This window comes from Seriola dumerili, unplaced genomic scaffold (genome assembly GCF_002260705.1).
Source record: "Seriola dumerili isolate Sdu_G_001 unplaced genomic scaffold, Sdu_1.0 BDQW01000011.1, whole genome shotgun sequence".
Taxonomy (NCBI): Eukaryota; Metazoa; Chordata; class Actinopteri; order Carangiformes; family Carangidae; genus Seriola; species Seriola dumerili.
Genome location: NW_019174266.1, coordinates 3,098,291 through 3,112,875, shown reverse-complemented (window position 1 = coordinate 3,112,875; position 14,585 = coordinate 3,098,291). Strand labels below are relative to the sequence as shown.

Below are 14,585 nucleotides of genomic sequence, written 5' to 3'. Positions count from 1 at the left end.
TTTCAGCCACACTGGGTTTTTGTCCTGAGTGGTTTAGACTTGATAACAACACTGTGCTGTGGATGACAAACCACATGAAGCGTCAGATGAGTCAGTGGCCCATTTGTCTGTGTATATCAGCATTCAGCACAACGACGGCCTATTGTGAGCTTCATGGTGAAATGAATATAGTGTGTAGAGCAAGATAACGGCCTTTTAATGAATATTATGTCACCACCAGTCTTGTAATCATGGAGGTTTGTCTGTGACTGTAACGGAATAATACTAAACATTGTTTAGGTGCAAGTTGTCCATGTGTTTTCCCCTCTACCTTTAAATTGGGGCAGTGAATTGTTTTTGTTTTCCTATATTAGTCAACAGGAATCATATCTGTCATTTAGATAGATACGTACCATTACCATGAAAACTAGAAACAGAGGAAAGAGCTATCCTAGTTCTGTCAAATGGTAAAATAATTCACCTAGCATCACCTGAAAACCCTACTAATTAACAGTTTACATCTCGTTTGTTTACTCCACACAAGACCCGAAGTGCAAAACTCACACATTGCAGTTTTATGGAGGTGATGTATCAGACTTATTTCCTTCCTGGAGTCTTGTCGTCAGCAGGTGATGAATTAGCTTGGCAAGGGGAAGCAGCTAGCCCGGCTCTATCTAAAGAAATAGGTCCACCATGTAACTCCCTGTCAAACCACTTCTCTTTTTTCATTTCAGTTTTGCATGGATTAAACAAATGACATAGAAGATGTCGATTAGTGAGCTTCAGAGGTGCTGATGCCTTTTTTTTTTTTGTTTAACCTTTTGACAGAGCCAGATGAGCTGTTTCCCCTACTCCCAGTCTTTATGCAAGCTAAGATTACCGTCTCCCGGTGGTAGGTTTGTATTTAATGGACAGGCATGAACGTGGTGTCAGCTCAAGATATCTCCACTGATTTAGCGTTGTTTCATCAGTACAGTGCAACAGAAACGTTGACAATTCAGTCAGAGATTCGGCTGTGTTATGCTAGTAGCCGCTAATGTAGCCCTGAGCCACTAGCCTCAAGCACAGATGAAGCAACTTCTTTCTAACTCCAGACCTCCAGATTTATTTTTTTTTAATTTTCAGACTTGTAGCATTCAGCCCCAACTGATTCAAGTGATGTTACTTGAGGTCATTTAGCAGATATGGCGCAGCTCCCTCAGGCGTTCCCCTCTAAGTATGAAGATGTTATCGATATCAGCCTGAAACGCCACATGAAGTCTGTCGCACCCTGTGGCCAGGAGTGCCCGTCTTTGGGATTTCACACAGAAACGCACTGAATGTCGAGCTTGAACAAAAGGTTATGGTACTCTGTTAAACGCAGTGGGTCTGTGGCCTGATCGCTGACAGCATCGCCGGGAGGGCAGGCTCATTTCACCTGACCCAGATCTTCAGAGCCTCTGCTCAGGAGCAGCCCGGGTAATAAACCCAGCCCTGTTCAGTGGCATACCAGTCGTGTTTCTCTCAAGGCTCTCTGAAGTGTATTTTTGGAGCAGACAGAGACTTTTGAACGTGACTTGGCCATCAACAGCTGCAGTGCCTTTCCTTTTCTTTTTCTGAAGCTGAGTGTGACTGTGGATTTTAATACCACTGCAGTTATTGCCTTTGATGAAAAATTCATTCAAGATGGTTTTATATGGAACAGAGATTGGGTCAGTTTTAGTTCACTCACTTCAGTCGGAGCCACAGTTCACACAATATTCAGATGTTTTCTGTTCAGTGATTTAGCTCGTAGATGAGTATAAAAAAATGTCATGGTCTGAAAACGAAAAAAAACAAAAAAACACTCATATACTTGATCATTTGAATTAAAAATGAACTGACTCCAACACTGCTACAAGAAAATGACTTTTCAAAGTAATTTTCGCAGCTTAATTTTCCTTCAGTCATCTTATCTTAGTCTCCTCTCTCTTTCTGATATTCCTCCTCCTCCTCCATTTCTTCTGTCTCTTTTCCTCCCGGCGTCCAGGCGGTGTTGGAGAGCACGTGGCCCTCCAGCACCAGAGGAGGATACTTCCTGTGGATGAAGCTGAGAAACGTCATTCTGGGCGTGGCGCAGTTCAAACGGGCTCTACGACGACATGCCCCCCACACCCAGAGCCCTCTGTCAGGTAACTGTGATCAATAACACTTTGATAGACTACTCTTTTAGGTATCCATTTACATGGATGGATACTTTATTTAGATACACCCAATCAAATGTTGCATAACACAATGATATCAGCGCTGTTTCAGAGGCAGAGTAGACAGTCACACTGAGCCAGACAGCAGCTGCTACACAGGACAAGAGCCACAGACTCCGAACAACAACCGATGTTAGCTTTCCTGCTGAAGTCTCCATCTTATCTAACTTACAAACATGAACATGTCTTGTCCTGAACTGTAGCTTGTTGAACGAGACACCACACAAACATTCACCAGGGAAAAGTTCAGGCGAGGTAGCTAATTAGCTGCTCAGCTGCAGCACATTTAACAGCATGTAAACTTGCAAATGTCACTTCCAGTTAGATGCTGGTTTGTAGCAACTGATTGTTCGCACTCTTCAGTACGACTAACAATACACTGTTTCGCCACGTATCATGTAGCTGCAGTACAAGGTTTTTACTTCGTCTCTCGTTCCCCACGGTGTAACACTGGCAGTCTGACGGCCTGTCAGCTGCTGTCAATCAAACACAGACACATCTCTCCGGCCGGCTCCGATGAAAAGGAGGATTTCTGATCTTTCCCCAAAACTTTTTTCCTTTTTTTTCATAATAACCTGAACTTTAAAAACATATTGACATTATCTTAGACTCTAAAAAGGGACTTAATGTGATTGAAGTTGGACTTTGCTTTAACTTCCAACATGCTCCCCTTACATTTAAAAAAAAATACCTTGAAACCCAGAGCAACTATGAGCACCACATACTTGGATTTACTTTTAAGTATGGATATTACTTTATTGTATTAACCTTTATACTGCCTCTACATGTGAACAATAATATAACCAAACCTGGAGACCTTTACCTTCTCTGATGTACTCAGTAAAAGAAATAGCTGGATATGGGTAACAGTCCAGATTGTGTTTTGTGCTCACTTTCTCAGTTTGAGTTTGTGTGGCATCAATCTTTAGCCAACTATAAAATTACAGGGAATGACAGCAAATAATACAGAGACATGGAAAAGCTTGTCTTGCACGATTAGCCTAGTAGCTTATTAAATATGATCTAAATAGATGATTATCAGAGACATACAGGAAGGATGCTAAAGGGTAATAACATTATAAACAATACATGATCCTACTATCATCACAGATACATCCCATGTTTAGAGAAGAAAATCAAACCACCCACCAAATCAAATTCATCAAAATTTGTCAGTTGTAATAAATGACCAGCAATGAAAGATAAAACTATAAAACAAAAGTATCTCAACATGTGTGATTTAACTCACCTGCATGCCAGTGAACACCTGCACACCCAGTGCATGCTAATCCCTGTCCTGCTAATCCCTGCTTTTTAAAATACTCTCTGTTACCAGTGGTTAGCATCGTGCTCGTCGGCGCTCCTCATCTGAGTTCATTCAGTTTTAAAGGTTAAACACACTCGTTCATACACACCACTAAGAGACACAAACCACAGTGGGATTTTTCATAATTTTTCACAATGCTACTGACAATATAATTTGAAATAAGTGATTTTTAACACTGCCCCCACCCTCTTGCTTCACTCCCGCCCAAAACACCATAATTTTTATTCTTTCTGTGACACGAAACATGAAAATTACTGGCCAGTGCTGAATTGATGATCATGACTGATGAATTCAGAGGTTTCCTAGAAATAATTATGTACTGTGGTACTTATCATGAGGAACGAAGCTCTGCAACAGTTGTTTGAGTTAAGTTTGGTGCGTTGGGTTTATTAACACTTGTTGATTTCTAGAAGGATTCCCTTAAAAGAACTGCTAAAATCTAGAATTGAAAAAAAGAAAGACCCATTTAAATCCAGGTAAATATTAATTTCTGATTGGAAACTTTATTCTCCATATGTGAAATTAAGTAGGTGCTTTCTTGTAGATGAGTTTTACATTTGTTCATGTTCAGCTGATTTGCTGTGCACTGACTAAAAGACTCTAGATCACATTATCAATTAGTTGGAATTGATTTACACAAGAACTAAGTATTTGCAGTTGCACATCAGTTCCTTTCTAGGAAATGATTAGGGAACTATGGGACCCGCAAATAAAAGTGTTTTATCCCGGAGAAATGCTGGAATCCTGGAAATGATTTATATTAAATGTCAACTTTATGCATAAAGTACTTTTAAACAGTCATTTCTCATGTTATCATTCTTCCTGTAAATGCTGCTTCAGCTGGATTTATATCAAATTACAGAAGCAACATGCTGTTACTTTGTGACACTGCAGAACATAGACTCACAGGGACACTATACTCCACCTGCTTATCCACACTTAAAGGTTTAAAGAAGTATATATTCAAAAGAAGAAGAAGAGTTGAGCCCTTGTGGAGCAGAGATGGCGCTCGGCTTCCTTTTAACTCGCTGTTGTTTCTGGGCAGATGGCAGCGACCTGGACGCTGTGAGTCACGGCAGCCTGGATAGCTCTGCCGACACTAACCTGGCCGAGCAGGGCCCCTACGCCACTGACTCCGTCAAAGTAGACCCCACTGATGATAGATCTAGCACAGGTACACTTCAAATGGCTGCTGCTTGACTCCATCTTTCACAGGCAGCCATTTTGTTCTACATCTTTTTTCTTTTCTCTCAATGACATTTTTTTTATCCTCCTCCCTCATCTGTCCCACTCACCAACCGGCCTCCTCCACCTCCTCGTTTCCCTCTTAAACCTCCTTCCCTCCGCTGCCTGTTCTTCCACCCTCCTTTCGTCCCTGTTGTCCATCCACGTCTCTCCCTGGTTTTGCGGCTGTGGTTTCTGCTCTGCTCTGTCCCTAACCCTGCCCTTCACTCTGGCCCTGCCTGTGTTGCCCTTGCATGCAGTCGGCCGTGGGGGCGGCAGCGTGGGCGCCAGGGCCCTGGTGACCCACTCACACTGGGGGGGCTCTGAGCTCAGAGAAGCCACCCTCCACCCAGGTAAACCTCTCTGTCAGTCCGCCTGTCTGTCTCTCTCCGGTAGCATTTCTGTCTCGTCGTACCTGCTCTGCAGTGTTTTTATTTTCTGACTTCTTCAGCCCTCTCATTGCCACTCTTCTCCTCTCTGTTTCTGTCAGTCTCTATGATCTGTCCTCCTCTGTCTTCCCTCCACTGTGTCATCTCTCTGTTCGGCACATCACAGTCTGCTGCTCCTCTCTCGCTCATCTCTCTGTTGCATTCCTCTCTTACTCTCCCTCCTCGCTTCACCACCGAGTGATTTGTCATTGTCAATTATAGCGAGTAATTACCCAGAGGCACATTCTTTTTGATTACGGAAATAATTTTAATCATTGAGATGCCACCTCTGCAGGAGTCTTTGCCTTGTGTGCAGAAAGAGCGAGAGAGAACGACAGCTCACGGCGCAGCGGGGGGGAAGGACCTCGATGTGCTGCTCATTGATTATTACAGTTCTGGAATGAGTTTTGTCTCTTGCCATCAGTTGTGAGTCGCTCCATACTGTATTACAGCCGTGCCACGCTGCCTCATGCTTTATTTAGAGATGACGGCCAGGGAGGTTCATGGGAAAGATGAAAGAGGAGAACAAATCATCAGACAGCTGGTTGCCTGGAGACCAAGAACTTTAAGAGACAGATGGAAAAGTCAGCCTGGAGTAATGGCAGCATTTTTTAATTTTTTTTTCTAATGTCAAGTCTTAACAGTTAAATTCATTAACAGCTGTGAAAGTGCAGTTTGTTTCCTTATAGTAACTGTGGAGCTGCATGCCCTGAGGACGACTCTTTTATCCAGCACAGCTTAGCTGCTTTTTTTTTTTCTCCTCTCCCTGCAACAGTGGTGCCTCCCAGGATTGAGGAGATGAAAGGGAAGAAACGCCTCACTAGTTTTTCCTCTTATGTTTCATTTGCCTCTCCTACTACAGTGTGAAGCTACAATAGATTCAGGTTTTTATACTGAAAAGCTTGTTTTGGTGGCGCTCAGTAGATACTGTGAAAATAAAGGACTTGACTCTCAATCCTGTCACATGCTGTGGTGCTGAAGTGCAACTATTTTGAGAGAAGAGGTGCCGCTTTGAATCCTTCCTCTAGATAGATTTATCATCACTGTGTTTTACATTTTTGTGATCTTGTGGTTTATTGTCAGAGACGTCTGTGTCTGTTGTGTCGTCTTACTTCCATTTAATCCGGTTCTTTCTCTGTTTCTCTTGCTCTGTAGGAGATCAGTCAGATTTGGGTTATAACTCGCTGTCCAAAGAGGAGGTTCGGAGAGGAGACCCCAGTGCCCAGGACACAGCCGCTGACAAGGACGACAAGAAGGAGAGCGACTGCAGCTCCTGTCAGTAGTCTCTATGATCTGATCTGATATTTCTCTCTACTGTACCTCCCAAAAAATGATAACTTGGCAGCCTCGTAGCCACACGGGATTTCCCCTTCCTCTGCCTTGATCTTCCCGTCTCCACCAGAGATGATTCATTCTTTTTAGTTTCTCATGCACATCAAAGCATTTCAGTCATGTTATCCTTCGGTGGATTTTTTTAAGAACAGTCTGGTGTTTCAAGCTGTGCACATAGTTAAAAACATTTGAAATTGTAATTTCTGTGTTTGTCAGTGTCAGAGACGGAGAGCTCCAAAGGAAGTAAAGACTGCCTTCCTCAGCTGGACATGGAGGTCCATTCCTCCTTCAAACCCCGTGGCATCGTCCGCAGCAGCTGCCCATACGACGATTCATCCTGTAAACCCAAGAGCTCCGTCAGCACAGGTACAGAATTCAACCTACGTGGAGTTAAAGTGGGAGGAGATGCTGGTGACTGAAATGTTTTTTTCCTCCACTGTATCAGCAGAGAAACACAGGAGTTTACTAGATAACTAAACAATACTGTAAGTTTATGTTGAGGCCATCAGTTTTGATTATTCCAGCACCAATGAGCCTCAGCTGCTGTTGCTATGGAGAGGAAGCCAGAGGAAGCACGTCTATTGAGTGACGTCTATTCAACTTTCAGTCTTAATTTTGTAGGCAAACAGTATCAGTGGTTGAAAAATGTTTTCTACTCTGTGTCCTGTCAAACTTATCAAGTCAAAACTCTTGGTGCAGTTTGTTTATGTTGTTATACAAAAAAGTAGCTCTTACACCCTCCGTCCCCCTCTCTCAGGCCACGTCGCAGGTCTCCTCTTCACTTCCTCCCTGGACGAGATCGGCGAAGTCAACACCAACAGTTTGCTCAGGAGACATAAGAGTGCTCTGGAGGAGGTGGTGGGCAGCGCCAGCAGTGGCTCAGCTCACGACTGGCAGGGCGTGAGGGGCCGCCGCCTGAGCGGAGACACGGTGGGCAGCAGCGGCAGCGGCACCACCGTCCTCGGCCTGGGTATGAGCCAGGGTGAAACCGACCCAGATAAGATCGCAGGACACCTGGGTGCAGATGCCAAAATCCTCTCTGGTGCCAACCTGGGTAAGAATAAGAGGCCTCGTTCGCTGGCTTTGGGCGGGTTAGAGGGGGCTGCGGCTAAGACAGGGGCTGCCAGAAGTCTGGATCACAGGGAGGAAGAAGAGGACATGGAGGGGCAGGACTCCAGCGATGAGGACAGAAGTAACACAGAGGCCATTTTTGATTTGGAGGATCTGGATTTAGACAAGCCTGCCACAGGGGCTGGCGTCAGCTCTCATAAAAGCAACAAACCTCAGAAGAAACTTATTGAACGCAGCGCCAGCTACAGCCCCATGAGCACGGTGACGTCCAGAGGAGCTGTGAAGCGCACAGACATCGAGATGGGCTACGACCCTCTGTCACTGCTGGCAGCAGAGTCTCAGTCCGAGCAGCAAACTGAGGATCAGTACCCAGAAGGGGACGAGGCCGGCACCCCGAGTGCCCGGAGGCACCTGGCCAGGGAGATAGAGCTGTACATGAACCACATGGGCAGCCCACTGAGCAGCCGCACGCCCAGCCTGGACCTGCAGGATCCAGCCAGCCCCCTCCTCCTCCACCCCTCCTCACTCTCTGCCCCCCGCAGAGCCAGTCTGCCCCACAGCTCTCCCCTGAGGGCTGCTGGAGTACCACGCTCCCGCACATACCACCCGCCCTCGCCCTCCCAGCCTATCTCACGCCAGCGTCTGTGGTCGTCGCCCCCCTGTCGCAGCTCTAGCACCACGCCCAGCCCCAGCCCTCGCCCCAGCCCCTACAAAGAGAGGACAGACAGGATGAACCTGGCGTCGCCTTCACCCTCCTCCTCCTCCTTCGCTCTGGACACTCTGCTCACACCTACGCTGGATGTATTCAAGACCAGTATGTTCTCCGCTGGGAAGGGTGTGGCGGAGAAGGCGAGCCGCTGGTATTCCCGTCTTGCCACATACACCACACCTACCAAGGTACAGGGTCTTCACAGTTAGCTTACTGTTGTCTGGTAGTGCAGGTGAAAGTAGAGATAAATGTGAAATACGTGCTCTGCAATACCAATAATACATCTTTTACAAATTTAAAAAATGATAACTTGAACAAATTACTTGCAGTTTTTAATAACCTTCAAATTGATTTTTAAACATAAAGAAAAATTCATGGAAACCAGTGGCTGCCTGGACTAGGCTGAGCATTCTCATGATCACTGAAATTAAATTGTTATATGAGTCTAAGATGTGAGTCTTCCTGTCATGTTCTGTTCTTAAAAGCAGGACAGCTCAAGTACGCTATACAAACACAGTGACCTAATTTTAGACCTATATCATATATTTTAATTGAAAAAAGGATCAGACACATCTCAGTCTGTTCGTGTTCAGTAATGCAAAGTCAACACAGTTTGTAATTAATGGGATAAAACCTGCATAAACACTGATATGATTGTATTTTAACACTGTAGCAATTCACTTTCAGTGGCACTCAGTATTAAGCTCTCATATAAGCAGTAGGAGAAGAGTCTAAAGTTGAAGTGCTGCTGCCATCTTGTGGCCTTCTGAGTGTGTGACAGTATTTTCCAGCGGACAGAGTGAAGCAGACTCCATTGATATTTGTTATGTTTGTTCTCTGGGTGTTTCTGTTTCACAAATCCATCAACAACAAAAAAACAAACAGAAATACTCCTCTAGTAACACACGCAGAGCAGCATGCATCTTCAATTCTTTACAGTCACAAATTCATTGTCAGTGTCAGAGTTCTCCTCCTGACGTGTAAAATGTATCATGATATATCATGATATCAACCCCCAGACCTGTAGGGTGAAGTTAAGAGATCTGGCAACATGACTGTGTCCAAACTTTTCCCTAAAAGCTTCTGTTCCCTTAATCAGCAGCGCAATTTGTGGGTTAATGAATTTGATTATTAAAAATCCAAATACTGTATCTGTCTATAATATTTTTTAGATTTCATTGATTTGTGTGATTAAAGTCAAATGGAAGATGTGTTTGAATACATATATAGAATTTTATTTGTACCTCATGAACAGTCTTAGGTGTTAATCAGTGTTGAACCTGATCTGCTGTTGCTGTGAGTATCCATGACAACACTGAACACCCTTCTCCGTTCATCCAGGACGGTCACTGTGACCGTCTGAGTGTGTCCTCCCTTGGTATCGGAGATCCAGACTGCACCTCCCTGCTGGATGAGGAGGACTACGGGGTGTCAGAGAGCTCCATGGTCTCACCACAGAGGAACGGCCCCGTTGGCCCCGCCGGGCCTCGCAGGAGCCCCAGACGCAGCCCCCTCCGAAGCAGACTGGAAAGCCCCTCTGCAGGTTCCAGCCATGGGAGAACCACATCTCTGCTCCCTGGTAAAAATGACTCTCATCTCAGCCAAGGTTTTACTAGATGCATCAAAACATCTCCACTTTGTCAATCACAGGAAGATGATGACAGCTGGAGAAACATTATATCGACGGTTTTCCTTGTTTGTTTCTAATATGATTCAATTCCAAGCAAAGACTTCCTCTGTGACCCATTTTTCCACAACAAAGAATTTATGCTAAAATATAGTTTTTTCACCAGCTAAGTTTTATTTGCAAAAGATTTGCAACATTAAACAATGACAATCACAAAAAAGAAAAACAGGATTAACAGTTATTAGAGTTTGATTATTTGAATGTTGATAATGTCAGTTCAATTCTTGTTTTCTGACAAACAATGAAAGAGACAGAAAGATAGAAAATCTCAGTATCTCCCACTTTTCTCAACGATACACACCTGTCACCAAGAGAAATCCCCAAAGTGCCATTAAAGAATCCTGCTCACGTCTTCGGTGATGATGGTCATCTCAAAGATGTGTTAAAAAAAATATGTACTGGAGGTGACACTGACTCTTTATGTCTTGTCACGTATTCTGATCACTCTTCATGCTCCTGCAGGGTGTGCTATCTCTCCCCCTGGCTTCCCTCTGCCGGACAAGTCGGACCTCGGCTCGTCACGCTACACCAGCAACACCAGCATCTTCAACAACTACGCCATGGAGGTGAGTCGAACTACAAGATGAGGAGGAGAAAAGCACAATTCAGTGATCAGGTCACAGTAGTTAAAGGCAAAGTCAGGAAACCAGAAGTAATGGTTTGATGGAAAACATGTTTTTGTACAATTTAATCTACTTTGGGTTTTTGCTAAAAATATAAAGGTGTAAATGATGTTGTGAGTTCTTCTTTTCTGTAGAAACATGTATTTGTGCATGTAACTGACTTTCGTAACAGGAAGCATCTTTGAAAATAACAATTTTCTTGGAAAATGGTTTCAGGAAAACTGCTTTGAGAGGTAATCTTAAATATTTCAGGTTGGTAGATTCGACTACCACAGTTCAATAATGACCCTGAGAGAAGAGCAGCAGGTGGTGCAACATCGTGTTTTATTAAGTCATGTAACAATCAGAAATATTAATCTACGCCCTGACATAGTGTGGAACAGATTTTCAAAAGTGCTGCACAATATAACTGAGAATCAGTGGTTAAGTAGATGATTTCAAATCTTGAGCATTTTTGGTCTTTAAGCTCAGCTATTAAATAGAGGTCTCTCTCTCTCTCTCTCTCTCTCTCTCTCTCTCTCTCTCTCTCTCTCTCTCTCTCCCTCCCTCCCTCCCTCCCTCTCCGTCTGTGTGTGTGTGTGTGTGTGTGTGTTCCCAGCTGCTGATCTCCAGCTGTTCTCGCTGTAAGACGTGTGACTGTCTGGTGTACGACGAGGAGATTATGGCCGGCTGGACAGCAGACGACTCCAACCTGAACACCACCTGTCCCTTCTGTGGGAACCCCTTCCTGCCCTTCCTCAATGTGGAGATCAGGGACATGCGAGGACCCGGCAGGTAGACAAAAGGGTTTTTAAATGTTTTATGTATTTGATGTGATCTTTTTCAGGATCAAGTCCTGTATGGAATAATTATGGAATAATCATTACATGACCTGTAGTGTGGAAATTTTGCTTGATAGAGCCTTTTCTCCTCTCTGTCCTCAATTATTAAATTTTCCAAACACAAACACCACACTGATTTGACATGTCAGGATGTGAGCGTAACTCCTCCCTCTTCTCTCCTCCCCACAGGCTTTTCCTGAAGGGCAGTCCATCGGTGGACGAGGCGATGACCTCATCGTACTCTGCCTCAACGGGTTTGGACACGGGGACGTCCACCTTGTCCACACCCTGTCCCACAACAGCTGCCCCCCCTCCCTTCCCTGTGATTGCTGTCCAGGAGTGCTCAGGAAGCGGAAGGTACTCACTGCTCTTCATTTGTTTACATGCTGTTCACTCACACACACACACACATGGATGTCTTATTGCTTTGATGGCAGCATCACAGAAAATACTTTGTATGAGATAAACCACTTGAAATCAGACAAGAAAGATGATTGAATGATAGAAGCTCAGATCTGTATCTATATTATTAAACTTTTGTCCTCCAAATGAATATCTCACACTCATGTATGTAAAATATTTATTCAGTTTATTTTGTTGTTTCTGCTTTGTTACGATTTTCTTACTGTATTTTATATATATGGTGGAAATGTGATGAACACAGTGAAACACAATGAAACACAGCGCTAACCATCATCAGCACAACTCCAGAGCTTGAAGCAGAAAATAAGACCCACATCTACCTCAGAATTTAAAAAACTTTTTTTGTTCTCGTGGTGTATTCTGAGTGATTTTTTTTTTTTTTTCATGGCTCATCTTCATGCAGCTTTCAGTTTGTCTGAATACACACGTTGCTTTTGAAGTGGGAACCCACTGTAGCTGCAGCCACATGCTCCGCATCTGAATTGTAAAAGAGTGATGTGAGATGATCTGCGGCACCTGGTCCTATCAAAGCCGTGTGTGTGTGCGTGTGTGTGTGTGTGTATGTGTCAGGATTACGAAATGTGTGAGCAACAGGGATGAACAGTGTGTGATAACCTGACGCCAAGATATCAGGTGATTTGCTGTGTTAATTTTGTTGGTGTCTTTGCTGAATATTATTAATATGATGTAAACATCTGGTGCCAGATGTGAAAATGATACACGTACTAATTTCTGCACATGAACTGGTATTTAGAAAAGTCTGTGCAGTGAGGATGTCTGCTCTTCACACATAGGAGAGGAGATTAAATAGAAGATTGTAAAGTCTGTTTCTATAAGGCCTCTATAAACTACTCATTGATCATCCGTCTGATGTTCAATAATTATGATTGAGATATCAACACGATGATTGCTTGGATTTGTTTGATAAACTTGTGGTATCTGGCTGTAGGAGCCGTGGGTAACGGTCGTGTGTAGTCACAGCTGTTCTGGTGCTGTTGAAGAATCTCGCCGATGCAACGCCATCAGTGAACCTGCACTTCCTGTTGGCCGTTCTTCTCACTGACAGGTCCAATGAGCAGTGGATACAGATGTTCAAGGGCGTCGCTACGTCCATTTATGGCGAACTGAGGGAGTGGAAATGGGGCTCATGCATGTGCAGCCAGTTCCACAATTATTGAGCTTTATAAAAGTGACAAAAAGAAATGCATGTGTACATATTTCTGCTTTTGTGCGTACACACACAGTTCTACGAGTTCGACCAATTTACAGGGTTTTACGCGCCTGGATTCTGCTGAAAGTACGACGACACCACATTTTCATTCACCATTTAACTGAAAACACCTTTTTACAGAAATAAAGTTGCAGCTTCTTGTGATTTGTTAAATGTTGTTGTTGTGACTTGTGAGCTGAGTTGTGTGTTGTGTTACAAGCTGACGGTCCTCTCTGTGTCTTCTCAGGACGCGATCAACCAGGACTCAAGGTATCAATATCCCCCCAGAGCGCCGGCAGGGCGCTGTCCCCCGGAGCGCCATGGCCCGCAGCGTCACGCCCCTTTTGGTCCTATGGACCAAGCATCCCGACCAACGCTGTTGCCGACGTCAGGCAGCCTGCCCAGCGCCGTCTCAATGAAACCACGGTATGTCTCAACACAACTATTTCAGTCATTTAGTCAGTTGAGTTTTACTCTAGTCCTCGTTAAAGACTAAGAAACTATGAGTTGGTCTCAAGACAGGTTTCAATACGAGAGCTATGAACCCTGACAAATAAATGCAAAGCAGTGCAACCTAAAATCAGATATTTTCTTTAGCAACTGAAGTGACAAATACTTTACTTTACGTACACATTCACCTATACGTTTTGTGAGCTCACACACAAATCATTCAGCTCACTCCTGTCACCCACCCACCCCATTACTTGCTCATGGCAGTAAGAAATCAACTTCTATCATCGTTGTCCCTCCAGGATCCACGAGCATGGAGTGGCGGCTCCACAACCCTGAGCCAGTGACGGTTCCCTACCTGAGCCCGCTGTGTTGTGGAAGGAGCTGGAGAGTCTTCTGGAGAACGAGGGCGACCCCGGTGATCACTGAGGCCGACAGGGTGGACCATCATCCCATCATCTACTGGAACCTGGTCTGGTACTTCAGACGGCTGGACCTGCCCAGCAACTTACCCGGTCTCATTCTCACCTCGGACATCTGCAACAGGGACTCCACAGGTCAGACACTTGAAAAGAACAAAACCACTGAAGTTCAGAAAAACAAGTTTTTAAGGCGTCGTTGTTGATTGTTAGATTTTATACAGGAAGCTACACAGACTGTGATTTACCTGTAATTTCAATTAAAAGCTCAATTGTCCTCAATTTTTTAGATCTTCATTGAAAAAAATAAAAACCATGCAGATGTTTCTGTGCACTCCCAGAAAAAATAGTAAATCATCACAGTTATAAATTCCTATTGTGTCATGACATTGAAGAGAAACTTACCTGGATTGTTGTGATGTTTAAAAACAAATACTGATGAATTTTTGTAATAATAATTGGGCCCATTTACAGGTTAAATTAAGTAGAATAGAAGGTTTTAGTTTGACAGACTGACTCCACAGTGCCTCCCTCTCCCTCGGCTCGTCAGGTTCTCGTCACTGGATGTCGGAGGACAGTAAACACGTACTGATCCAGATCCTGTGGGACAACCTCAAGCTGCACCAGGACCCCGATCCAGCCCCTCTACATCCTCTGGAA

At 44.2% G+C, this 14,585-nt stretch overlaps 1 protein-coding gene across 1 annotated transcript in view; it reads left to right on the top strand.

Annotated features, from left to right (window-relative positions):
• The window catches only part of LOC111223705 (C-myc promoter-binding protein-like), a 74,588-nt gene that overhangs the window by 53,183 nt on the left and 6,820 nt on the right, over positions 1–14,585 (top strand). The window contains exons 19-28 of the mRNA XM_022747949.1: positions 1,988–2,129; positions 4,574–4,702; positions 5,013–5,105; positions 6,336–6,455; positions 6,729–6,878; positions 7,270–8,480; positions 9,634–9,871; positions 10,442–10,545; positions 11,201–11,376; positions 11,613–11,780. Of these exons, the coding sequence (XP_022603670.1) occupies positions 1,988–2,129; positions 4,574–4,702; positions 5,013–5,105; positions 6,336–6,455; positions 6,729–6,878; positions 7,270–8,480; positions 9,634–9,871; positions 10,442–10,545; positions 11,201–11,376; positions 11,613–11,780 (2,531 nt within the window). The remainder of the gene's footprint in view (positions 1–1,987; positions 2,130–4,573; positions 4,703–5,012; positions 5,106–6,335; positions 6,456–6,728; positions 6,879–7,269; positions 8,481–9,633; positions 9,872–10,441; positions 10,546–11,200; positions 11,377–11,612; positions 11,781–14,585) is intronic.